The 13315-nt window shown below is 41.8% G+C and overlaps 1 protein-coding gene across 2 annotated transcripts in view; it reads left to right on the forward strand.

Annotated features, from left to right (window-relative positions):
- Positions 1-13315, forward strand: part of LOC117414200 (exostosin-1c-like) — a 101876-nt gene that overhangs the window by 78600 nt on the left and 9961 nt on the right. For both annotated transcript variants that reach the window (XM_058999340.1, XM_058999341.1), the window contains exon 3: positions 1983-2076. In XM_058999340.1, the coding sequence (XP_058855323.1) occupies positions 1983-2076 (94 nt within the window). The remainder of the gene's footprint in view (positions 1-1982; positions 2077-13315) is intronic.

The following is a 13315-nucleotide window of genomic DNA, read 5'->3' on the forward strand; positions in this document are numbered from 1 at the left end:
GAGGAGGAGGCTGTGTCGGTACCCTTCACCCTGGTGCTGAATGTCAGGGAGGAGGAGGCTGTGTCGGTACCCTTCACCCTGGTGCTGAATGTCAGGGAGGAGGAGGCTGTGTCGGTACCCTTCACCCTGGTGCTGAATGTCAGGGAGGAGGAGGCTGTGTCGGTACCCTTCACCCTGGTGCTGAATGTCAGGGAGGAGGAGGCTGTGTCGGTACCCTTCACCCTGGTGCTGAATGTCAGGGAGGAGGAGGCTGTGTCGGTACCCTTGACGCTGGTGCTGAATGTCAGGGAGGAGGAGGCTGTGTCGGTACCCTTCACCCTGGTGCTGAATGTCAGGGAGGAGGAGGCTGTGTCGGTACCCTTCACCCTGGTGCTGAATGTCAGGGAGGAGGAGGCTGTGTCGGTACCCTTCACCCTGGTGCTGAATGTCAGGGAGGAGGAGGCTGTGTCGGTACCCTTCACCCTGGTGCTGAATGTCAGGGAGGAGGAGGCTGTGTCGGTACCCTTGACGCTGGTGCTGAATGTCAGGGAGAGCTGTCAGACTCTCCTGGGGCTTCATCAGCCTCCCAGTTGACAATGATTGTCACATCCTTTTAAACGCTGTCAGAACCTCTGGAGTGTGTTGGCTTGCTCTCTCTCTATCTCTCACTCTCACTCCCCATCCTGCCAGGCGCTTCTGTGTCACATTATTTCTCTGTCCTTCAGTACTGTGTCCTTTCATGTCAACTACCAACAAATTAGGAATAGGATGGGGGGTGGGGGTTGGGGGGGTAGATCCTCTTCTCCAAATATCCCTTTTTCATGTGATAAAACCTAGTCCAATTATCACAGTTATCCCTGCTGCATTTACTGATATGGGGAATGCAATTGTCTTCAATTAAGTTCTAGGTGGTCTTTCTACAGACCGTTTTAATACGTGTAGCCTTCTGGAGCAGACCATGGCTTTACATACCTAGAGAACATTGAACCCAAGTGAAATTTGGTTAGGACATTCCTTTGTGAGTGTGTAGAATGCAAATGTATATGTGTAGTATGGACATGTAATCATATGATAGAAAATGTGTTGGTAATGTCAAACCAGTTTGCTGGAGGTGACTTAAGTAGAGGTAACTTTGGTTTAAAATGATTGGAGAGGTAAGGCATATGCAGAAATGTACGGGAAAGAAAAATATGGTAAGCAATTAACCACAATAACCTTGTACAATAGAGTAGTTAGTGGTTGGTTGCACTTTAATTGAGTAATAGCTGAATAACTCATTTCTATTGATAATTAGGAAGATAATAAAAACAAACTGTATTCACATATGTTCTGAGCCTACTATAGTATAAATACCAGGTATAGACTGAGAATCTCCCAATACCTCCAGGATCACCGTGGACCATCAGTGAATCAGTCTCTCCAGTGGTAATCTCATCAATTGCCTCTCTCTGTTAATACTAGTGGCACATATTGTATCTAAACAATAACGTTCAATGTAGAATGTAATGTGGGGATTTGGAACTAATACATGGTTAACATTGTTCCCATTTGAAACATGGTCCGGTCTCATCCTTATAGTGTAACACAGCGGTTAATTCCATGTTTACCTTCATTCATAAATCTTAGATATGGAGATATATCTGTCTGTATGTCTTTATGTACATATGTACAGTATGCCAAACATACAGTAGGGTGTGTAAATGTATTCACTTATCAATGGTGTGTACTGCATTTTGCATATGTAATTTGTTTCCATTTACTGTGCTGTACATAGAGGACATGGTGATGTTACTGACTTCCGTATTGGATTTCCTCAGCAGTACTTGTGTTGCTGGTATTTGCTCTATATATAACCCTGTATGTTTGTGTTGCAGAGGTGATCAGCCCTGTATAACCCTGTGTGTTTGTGTTGCGGAGGTGATCAGCCCTGTATAACCCTGTGTGTTTGTGTTGCGGAGGTGATCAGCCCTGTATAACCCTGTGTGTTTGTGTTTGTATTGCAGGTACGACTACCAGGAGCTCCTACACAACTCCTCCTTCTGCCTGGTCCCCAGAGGGAGGCGCCTGGGGTCCTTTCGCTTCCTCGAGTCCCTGCAGGTAAGCCTGCTGCTCAGTGCTGTATTACAGCCACCACCGATACAATAACCTGCATCAGAACACTTCTGTTCCCTCTGTGTCAGCGTAAAAATGGAACATTTACATTGTTCTTTTAAAAATTTTTTAAAGCTTTATATAAGCACATCGCATTGTTACTATAATCAGTCAGGGTGTGATGATACGCTATTCTCCCGATGTGATATGTATCGCGATATGCAGGTCGCCATACTATTTGTATCAGATTCATGTGATTGTCCGAATTGGCTACTTGTACGATGCATAGTAATGACACACTATTTTGTTCAAAGACAAAAATGCAATGAGTTAGAGAGTTATGTATCCACACCAACAATAAAACACACTCATTCTTCAATCAAGAACCACTTAGTCATCTACAGTGAACTGTGTTGTGCTTTTGGTCGATACAAACAATGCATACCTCTATTATGAAAGGATATTTCATGTATCAATTGATAACATATAGATTTGGACGGAAATCAGAAATCTGTGGCTACTGAAAGTTTATGACTGCGTGTGTTGTCAGTTTCAGAAACAGCACGATCAAATCATCACATTGTAAGAACGCCTAATGAGAAAACGGCGCACTGCAGATTGCACACTGTTCCAGCCTTTAGGTTTAACAATACATTTATGATGAGACCTGTCATCACTGGCTTCAGGAGAGACAGTAAAATGACGACCCGGTACAGATCCTGAAAGGGTGAAGGACTGAGGATTATTTTAGTGGATATCAAAGGGCTCTGCCATCCCTGTGATTGATCACAGACTGTGATCAATTATTGATTCATCTGGCTGTACTGACACCACCAACAATAGAAATCGAAACTTCATCCAAAGCAGCTCTTACTTTGGCTGATCGAGTTACATGTATCCGTTCGGGAGAGTACAACTGAAGAGAAGCTCCTGAACTCCGATCAGAGCTAAAAAGTAAAACTAAAAATAGTATCAATAATTACAATAGGAACCACTCAACGTGCTTTCAAACATCCTAAAAAGATAAGGGGACAGTATAAGAAACAAAGAGATGAGGTTTGTCTCTGCTTCCTCTTTCTCTTTGAGCTGATCAGGGTCTGTGAATCCAGAGGTGTCAATGCACAGATTGCATTCCCTCACACACTACCTTCATCAGGTCTCTGCACCATGTTCTCCTTTCACTGAAAACTGATGCAAAATGACTGTAAAATGCATTGATAGACTCCTGAATACGAAATGTGAATTATGTTTAGTGCCTCTGTATATCTATGATATATGAATTATATATAATGAAGATGAAATCTCTGAGTTGTATCAAATATATATTTTTAGGTCACTTTTAATACTTTCTCCCTCAGGCAGACTAATGCAAGCAGAGGCATTGTGTGTGCCAAGGGAACATGCCGTTTACTCCAAATTGAAAGTAGCATATTATGAAACAAACTGCAAAGAAGTTGCTACATAAGAGAAATCCATTTTTCTCCTGGCGATCGAGTAAAAGTAATGTATTCCCCAGGTGATTTATGACCTGTGATATGTGAATAAAAAAATCACAGCAGTCAGGATGTTGAAAAATATATAGTTGCAGGGATACAGCAAGGGTGAAGTAATGTGCTTCTTGTAAATACTGCAGTGGGTTCTGTAACACAGATTTCTTATTCTAATTTTAAATGTGCTAATAACAAGTTGAAGTGAAACACAAAGATAACCGTTTCCCAATATGAATATGCTAATGATCGTTTCAAGTAAAGAATATTTGAATGAGTAATCATTCTGACAAGGCTGTGGTAACTCAACAGCGATCTCCTTAAAGAAGTTTACAAGAAACGCATTATGTGTCCTTGGTCCCGTGTTGTCTGTATCACAGTGTTTTTAAACATATATTAAATTAACTGGACAATACATTTCTGCACATACACTTAGGAGCGTTTGCCAGGAGAAAAAAAAGAAGTCTTCTAAGGGCCTTCTGCTGAGTTTCACTTTGAATTATTACAAAACAATTTCAAAAATGTAACTTATGATTGATTACTAAAAAGTGCATAGCAACACTTTATATTTTTGAAATCATTTGACATGTGATTTCCATAACTGGCACAGAAGAAGAACGTTTTATAAAACAGGAATGTGCACTTCATTCATTGATGGGTTCTTAATTCAAGTTGCAATTGATAGCATTTGAAATTATCCAATGCTGTTGTTTCGCTTTTCTTTCCTTGATTTGAAATGTAATGTGAATAATTTAGGTCAGATTAATCAATAATGTTCTCTAGGAAGGGGGGTGGGAGCACTGTTGCAGGAGTCAGCATGAACTGGATACACTGCGATGAGAAAAAAAAAATCTCTTTCTCCAAGCGAACGCACCAGAGTAAATATGTTTTAAAAAACCTGGATACGGACAACACAGGATATAGCAAAGCTAAAGTAATGTGCTCCTTGTAAACACTGCAGGGTGTTCTGGATTTGAAGTGCAACTTGATATGGGTCTAAAATATCTCAGATATCCTAATAATATATTCTGCTTGTTGCTTAGAATCACTAATTAAAGAACCACTGTGTCCTCAATAAAAGTCCCAGAATCATAGAAATGTGGCACTGATGCACTTTTCTTTAGATCCACTAGGGGCAGAGTGTAGTGAGGGACAAGTAGGGGAGCTCGAAACGGCTGAGTTTTAAAACATCACCAGGATTTCAAACTGAAAATTATACAACGTGACTCTAAACAAAAAGAAAAACAGTCAAGATAACTGTGCTATTTTATACCCGTACGAAGTTGGTCTTTAAAGTTATACCAATGCAGAAAGACTGGGTGGGACGTGTGTTACTCATTTTGCTGGCAAGACTGGTAGTACCACATTCAAGGAAAAAAAAGGTTGAGTCAAGCAAAATATAATGACATGTTTTACAAACAGCAGGCCTATGATTTGAATTTTGAATGCAGTCTTCTGTTCACCAGGAAAGAACGGATCATTACAGGATTGAAGAGTCTGCTCTGTCATCACCAGCACAGAGAAACCCCAACACACAGCTATGTGTAGCGTATATTATATCACAAAGCCTGTCTGTCCACGGTTTGTTGTGCAGTAGCTTCACAATGCATGATCATACTGCCCCTCTACCTGTTTATGGTGTCTGCACTCATTCTTAGGGTTTCTTACTGCAATCATACTAATATTGCCTCTATGTAATTGCTTGATAAGCATCAAGGTGTTTTGACTATGAGTCCAGGAGCTGCTCTTCAGTTCTAGTTGCTGCCATAGCAGACCACCCAAGTGACCTGCATCCCGCCGGTCAGACCTGCGAATGGACATTAAAACCTGCAAACCCGCCAGTCATTGTATTACCTGCAAAATAAACTGGCCATGTAAAATCACAGTGTGGGGGTGATGTGAAAAAACTGAAGTTTGTCATTATCCGCATCAGATTATATGCACACTCCATTCATTCATGAGCTGTTCATTTAATTTACAAATGGTATCATTTTAAACAAACTAATCTTGTTGTTTTCTTTTTTGCTTTTGTTAATTTGAAATGTCATTTTAATAATTTAGGTCAGACTATTAATTGTCCAAAAGGTTCTCGAGGAAGGGGAGGGGGGGAACCCCGAACCCCGAACCCCGAACCCCCCCTGCAGCAAATAGTCTGGATCAGAATTCCAGTTAATGAAACTTGGGACCTATGCATAGATAAATGTAATGTAGACAACAGCAGCCAAATCATAATTCTCTAAGGACCGCTAGCTAGACGAAGAGGAATTGGCTTGGCAGAGGGATTCGAGGACGCCCACTGACCTTCTCCAGAGCTGTTGTGGGCTGTTGTTGTAGTCACTGCGCCACCTAACCCCCAGCAACGAAATCTTAATGAAAACCAAATGCTTTCTCAGACTAGAAAGGCAGCAATAACTAGTATTGGAACTCTTTTCTCATTTCTTCTCTTCACAAGCCAGCGTCTTCATCATAAAATATAATTCAGTGTTTTAATAAAGGAAGCATTCTACCAAGTCGGAACACAAACCCAGCGAGGTGTCAGTCAGTCTGGAGCCGGTGCTGCCCTCTGGTTTATTAAATCTCTTGGTATCCTTGAATAGATTATCGCCCCTCTTCACATAATAGGTAACATTATGGTAAAAAAGCAGGAAGTCCCAGAAGTGCAGTGTACCTTGAAAGTCATCCAACGTCCTCCATTTACTATCAGAGACTGCAGTGGGTTGGGTATTTGTTCTTCATTTTCCCCAAAGAAATCAGTTTCTGCAGTGACACCAGCGCAGACTGGTGCAGCATTCAGTACAATACTTGTCTCTGCAGTCAACATTGTAGAAACTCATTCTCGAGGTTAAAAGAAGGACGAGACAGACAGACAGAGGTTGAACAAGGCTTGGACTTGGCGTTGATCAGACTTGGACACAGACTTTGATTGCATTGGGAAATGTTGAGAAGCCGCAGTCTTCTCTGCAGCGATTGGGTCACCCATAGGGGTCAGCGAAGGCCTGTGCTTGCTGCAAGTGGAAGCCGAATAAATGAAAAGGAATAATTCAATAAAGAGGTAGCGGTAGGAATGTGAAACTGAACGCTGAACACTGATAAATAAACAAACTACCCCCCTCCCCTCCCCATCTTCATCTGAGCATCCCTGTGCAGAATGTTCATTGTGCGTCCCTCAGGCTGTGACAGATACTGGGCAGCCAGTGCCATTGAGTAATTAATTACACATGATTTTCTTTCCCCTACAGTTGACAAATAGTCTGTGAAAGCAGTTCTTTCAAGACTGAAGCTACGCGACTCACTCTGTGATAACATTAATTGCAGGGTCTGTTTCTTTTGGCTGTGTGGTTATGCTGGATGAGCTCCCAAAGCTGCAAGATTGGGGAATTTTGCTGAAACAGAAAGCCTGAGTTTCCAGTTGGGAGTCCCCATGAGGGGGAGAGACATGGGTCGAGACAGATGAGAACTGAGGGGGCCAGTTCCCTTTCTGCAATGAGACGCCAGCTTTGGATATCAAAACACACGGGCTGTTCTTTCAATCCGGAGGCCTGGGTTCAAATTAGGGCTGGACGATAGTGAAACGATTATAGGCTAAAACATGGTCTCAATAATCGAGCCAGTTTTTAATCGTGTTTTGATTCCCACGAATTGTGACTTGCTTCCTAATTAGTAGTTCTTTCTCTCTCACACTCTTTTTCAGATTTTTCCTTGTTTTGATTTTTTAAATAAAGCCTTTCCCACAATAGAGGGGGCCCTGAATTAAAGTAGTTTTCTGATGTCCTGTTTAATTACATAGGGCAGTTTCTCTTTGTAAATCTGTGCAGATCTGTTGTCTGCAGGAAAAGAGAGGAACAAAACAGCTCGATAGCAGTGGCGCTGATCCATTTTTAGCTTTAGATGACTTTCAGATTATTACTGAAAACACTATTATTGCTAATAATTAACGATAATATCCCGATAATCAAGTTCACATCTGGCTCAGCCTGTTCAGTGCCTTTGACGAGCGGTCTCTAACTGCCTCTCATAATGTGCCAATGTTGAGAGGTCTCGTAAATATATTGTTAAACAGAAAGCATGGAACAGTGTGCCAACTAAAAAAAAAAGTGTGGTCTCTTTGAAAAACACACAGCCTCTATCTGGTCGTGTGGGGTTCCATTTTGATCTTGTTGGGAGGTTGAAACCTCTTAAGTTGGCGTAGCCGAACGGGTTTCATAGAGACAGGTCTAACATACACAGGGATGGAAGTAAGACTCCCATTCCATAGGAGTTTCACCCATTCCAGCTTTTACTATGAGCTTGATTAGCGACAATGTATAAGTAACCAGCTCAGGTGTGTCTTATTAAACTCATAGAAAAAACTGCTATGCAATGAGAGTCTTATTCCCATCCCAGATACAGATGCACAGAGTGACTGCAATAGCTTGCTTGAGGATTATTTTCCAGTGACCTACTTAAGAAAATACCTAAAACAGTATAATTATAAAAGTATAAAAACACACATCTTTCTTACAGTGTAATTTGTCATATACACGCACGTTATTAGGACCTGGACCTGAATATTGGGCCACTGTTTTCTCTGATCACAACTTTGGCATAGACTCTACAGGGTGTTAATCCATTCATTAGTATTTCACGCACGTAGTGCAAAAACCAAATGCGTTATACACGTTCTTCCCAAACCTGCTCAATTGGATTGAGATCCAGGCATTGTGGTGGCCATGGAAGAGGTCTAGAGCCGTGCTGCTCAAACCATCTGTGCATAATTCTGGAACAGTGGATGATGTCTTAAAAGCTATGGCCATCAGGGTACAAGTGCAGCATTGTGGGGTGGGTTCCAGAGTAATCAAAGGACTCGGGGTATACCAGGAGAACATGCCCCGCACCAGGGTATACCAGGAGAATACGCCAACACCAGGGTGTACCAGGAGAACACGCCCCACACCAGGGTATACCAGGAGAACACACGCCCCACACCAGGGTATACCAGGAGAACACGCCCCACACCAGAGTATAACAGGAGAACACGCCCCACACCAGGGTGTACCAGGAGAACACGCCCCACACCAGGGTATACCAGGAGAACAAAGTTTTGAATCACCCCATAGAATTAACACATTTTGCTTCATAAAGTCAAATGAAACCTGCTGAATAATGTTATGTTAACATATTGAATTACATACCGCTTTGTAGTTTTTCATATACTTAGCGAAAAATTGACAAAAATTTTAAAAGGTGACATTTCGAAATCTAACCTGAAATACTGCACTACTAGTATGGATTCCTAGACTTTTGCAATCTCATTTTGTAGTTTCTTTGATTACATACTGTTCAGTAAAAGATCTAAATGTTCATATAGCTGTATGTCACACAGATGGTGGATGTAGGTTATGGTTATCATACAGCCCTGATGAGAGTGTATGTCGCTGCCTCTCCTGTTTGATTCTCCAGTCCAGTCCCTCCAGGTTTGTTGAGGGGCTGTGATCTGTTTTTAAATGTCTCACTTTGTGTTTGCACTGCGCTGCACGGAGCTTTTTCTTTGACTATAGGAAGGCTGCCTCTGAATTATGCATCACTCGAATGGTTTGCAGATTATCTGACAAAGAGAATTTCCTTCCAATCGATGATACCCGTCAGGCTCAAGCTAAAATGTGCTTTAATTGACTTGGTTCATGCCTGGATTTATCTTGGCATGTCTGCAGTTGTCCAGAGTTAGCCTTTTGATTACTTATGGTAATCGATCTAGGGCCATACTGACTGTCAACAAGACATAGCATCTGGGGATGGGATCCTGGAACAAGCAATGAACTGCTCTAACTCAGTGCCTGCCTGCGGGCCTCTCGATCCCATCAAAAGCAGACACAATTTGTTCACTTGTCCCATATGAAGTGATGTATAACAACAGATATTGAATAGAGTGCTAACCAAGGTTTCAAAATCAATTTTCTTACCTCTTATAATCCTCCGCTGGGGGAAATAGTAAAGCTGACTTAAGTGCATATGTCATAGTTTAGAGTTTGCACTTGTCTAGAGAACCACTTGCCTTGCTGTGATGAAACTTGCTAAGGTCTTTAACTCAGGCTATTAACTATTATAACACCTTTGGGTCTGTCTGTCCGTCCGACTGTCTGTATGCCACACACACTGTTTATTTAATTGTGAACAACTGTCATGCTTTAGCACAGCCCTTATGTGAGCGTTCCTTAGTAAAAGCCTAGCACAGTGAAAGCATGGTAAAGCATAGGGAAGCATTGTAAAGCACAGAGAGGTGTGGTAAAGCATAGGAAAGCATTGTAAAGCACAGAGAGGTGTGGCAAAGCATAGGGAAGCATTGTAAAGCACAGAGAGGTGTGGTAAAGCATAGGGAAGCATTGTAAAGCACAGAGAGGTGTGGTAAAACATAGGGAAGCATTGTAAAGCACAGAGAGGTGTGGTAAAGCATAGGGAAGCATTGTAAAGCACAGAGAGGTCTGGTAAAGCATAGGTAAGCATTGTAAAGCACAGAGAGGTGTGGTAAAGCATAGGGAAGCATTGTAAAGCACAGAGGTGTGGTAAAGCATAGGGAAGCATTGTAAAGCACAGAGAGGTATGGTAAAGCATAGGTAAGCATTGTAAAGCACAGAGAGGTGTGGTAAAGTACAGGTAAGCATTGTAAAGCATAGAGAGGTATGATAAAGCATAGGGAAGCATTGTAAAGCTGAGAGAGGGATGGTAAAGCACAGGGAAGCATTGTAAAGCACAGAGAGGTATGATAAAGCACAGGGAAGCATTGTAAAGCACAGAGCGGTATGGTAAAGCACAGAGAGATATGGTAAAGCACAGGGAAGCATTGTAAAGCACAGAGAGATATGGTAAAGCACAGGTAAGCATTGTAAAGCACAGAGAGGTCTGGTAAAGTCAATAAAGAAACATGAGAACCCATGTTAAACTATGTAAATGCGTAGTATAACCATGGGACAACTGCTAAGGTACCGTGCAAATGTACAGTGGTATAGGCTCTGTTACTGAGAGTTAAATGGAAGTGTGTTTGTATGTGTTAGATTGTTCCATGCACTGCAGTGGATGTACTGTAGGTCGCGGTGATTACTTTGCCATGTTATCCATGACTGTCATTGGCATGCTGGTTCATTGTAGCAGGACTAGCACAGGTCTCCCTATTCTTCTGCTCGTGATCGTTTGTTCTGTTGTGTTTTATCCTTTGCTGTGGATACAGATATTATAAAGACAACTCTACAGAAGTCAAAGTTGTTGCTCCGTCTCAAACAAACATATATTTAAGTATATATACTTAAATATATGTTATGTCTCCAGAGTTCAAGAAATTGAATTTAACCCAACAGCTGGTTCCACAGACCCTGATTGGCACTCATCTCGGACTAGCCGATATCTCCGTGGGTAAGGAAGTTCAGGATAAGTGCCAACCTGGGTATGTGAAACAGGACCGAGATCTTTTTTTTACCCTAAATTGAAATAAAAAAAAGTTCTCAAGCTGATTAATAATTCTGGGTACATGGGTTTTTCATGGTTGAATATTAATTCAAAATTTAAGTGAAATATTCTATTTTTGGGATCTGAAGACGCCCACTGAACCTTCAGATCCCCTGAGCTGTTTGGGGAATTGCTGCAGTGAGGGGAAAAATGGATTGGACATTCCAAATTGGTAAGAAAATTCAGGGTAACATAATTGGGCAGACTAAATTAATAAAAGAGAGAAGTGAATACAGTTTGTCCCGCTGAAACCACATGTACCACGGGAAAGCTCACAACGGCTTCAACAATGACATGGGAAGCTGAGCTCTACTGACTGGGCTGTCTAGCCTGTGTTTATGGTTTCCTCTTGGATGACAGCATCCCTGTCCTGACCCTGAAATAACGGCTCCTGCTGTAATCTTTTTGGGGTTGGGCTGACTGTGCAGAGCTGCAGTGGTTTGGCACGGTGCTCCTCAGTCCCCCAGCTCCTCCAGTCTCTACATGTGGCCCTGCGTCTCATTGCCATCCAACCCACAGAAGAGCTGCTGATTATCCGTCCTTAGCAAGCTGCCAAACTCCTGAGTACAGGCCGGGTTGAAACCAATGTCGAGAAATCGGAAAACACCTCCCATATCTAGCACACACTTGCGTGCAAAAGGGTTTGCCCCCTCATGCCCAATGTGAAAGACAGCAGATTTTTGATAGAGGACTGATAATAGGAGCTCAGTCAGCAGGTGCTTCCGTATCCAAGACGAATTCTAAGTGTGCGGTTTCACATGGATGGAAGGCACTGCAGTTGTGGTTGCAATCTATTAACATATAAATTACATTTTAGAATATTAAATTCCGAGCAGTTTTACAGTATAGTGCATAAACAACAAAGTGCCATAAAACAAAACCTACTGGACTATTTTTACTTCAACTATTTGACTGTCAAATTAGTATTTGTTCTATCCTTTGTAATAACCTTTTCCGCACCTCCTTATTAGCAATTCCCTCAAGTGCTTTATTGTTTGTGTCTCATGTTGTATTGCAGACTGCTCTATTTCACTCCTTTCCACATTCTCTTCCTTCGTTTGTTACAGGGAAAAGGCCCCTCTCAACCCCACACAGCTTCTTAGAACACAAGTGTAAGGCTCAGGTGGGGTTCTATTACCAGTACACAGGAACTGACTTAGCAACTCTACCCCTAGTAAACCTAACAATACTACATTGAACAAAGTGTGGTATTTGTAACTTCCACCAGGGGCAGTGTTGCAGAGGGACAGGTTAATGGTGTACCAGCTGAAATTAGAGAGAAGATATCATTGAGAGGCATTCTGAGGCCACAAGAGAACTTTAAACTTTTAAAAAAGTCACCAGGGTGTAATGACTGAAACATAAAATGCTATACTAAGTGAATCTAAACAGCAAGAAAACACATTAATGAGATGACTGACAGTAATGAGCCAATCACGAGTTCAGAATATCTGTCTCTCCCCCATTCGCTGCAGCAGTGACAGACCACCCAAGTGACCCACAAATTAAACATTAAAACCTGCAGACAGTTGTTGTACAACCTGCAAAATAAAACGTCTGTGGAAGACCACTGCTTACACTGATGGGTTCTTAATTCAAGATGCAAATGATATCATTTTAAGTGAACCAATGCTGTTTTTTTCTTTTTCTTTTATTGATTTGAAATGTAGTTAGTCTGGCACAGCATTCCACTTGACCTGTTATTGGACTAGCATTCAAGTGACCACAGTCAAAGATGTGCGTGTCAAGTAGAGGTCAGCTGTAGTGTGTGTGCAGTGGGATGTGTGCAGTGTCAGGTTATTAGTTCAAGATTGAGTCTTTTCCATTTCTACACATGTGCTTTCATACACATCGATGTTGTAGGGCATTGTGAGGGCTTTTTTCATTGGTTACAAATATTCCTAATATGTTAAAGATTAAAGGTTTAAATGTGCCAAACCTTTCATGGAATGCAACATTAACACCCCTGTAAAAAAGGAGTCAATGGAATAGAAAAAAACCCCTCTCTACTCTCTCATCTCATGGGGAGTTTCAGAGTCCTTCAGACTGGGAATCATAAAGGATATTCTGAAGACAGCCAGTGTAGGGTTACAATCCAGTGTTCTTTATGTATGAGAGCCAAGAGGAAATTACATTTCCATCCTCTTTTAATGATGGAGCTGATTTCTAGACTGTGAGGCGATTGAAACGGCGTGCCAGTTTGAGGGGTGGGGGGCTGTGGGTGTGAGTGATTGGTGCTTGTCTGCCTTGCAGCGTGGAAGCTCATACAATATTAAAGGCTA

Source organism: Acipenser ruthenus, chromosome 25, assembly GCF_902713425.1.
Source record: "Acipenser ruthenus chromosome 25, fAciRut3.2 maternal haplotype, whole genome shotgun sequence".
Classification (NCBI taxonomy): Eukaryota; Metazoa; Chordata; class Actinopteri; order Acipenseriformes; family Acipenseridae; genus Acipenser; species Acipenser ruthenus.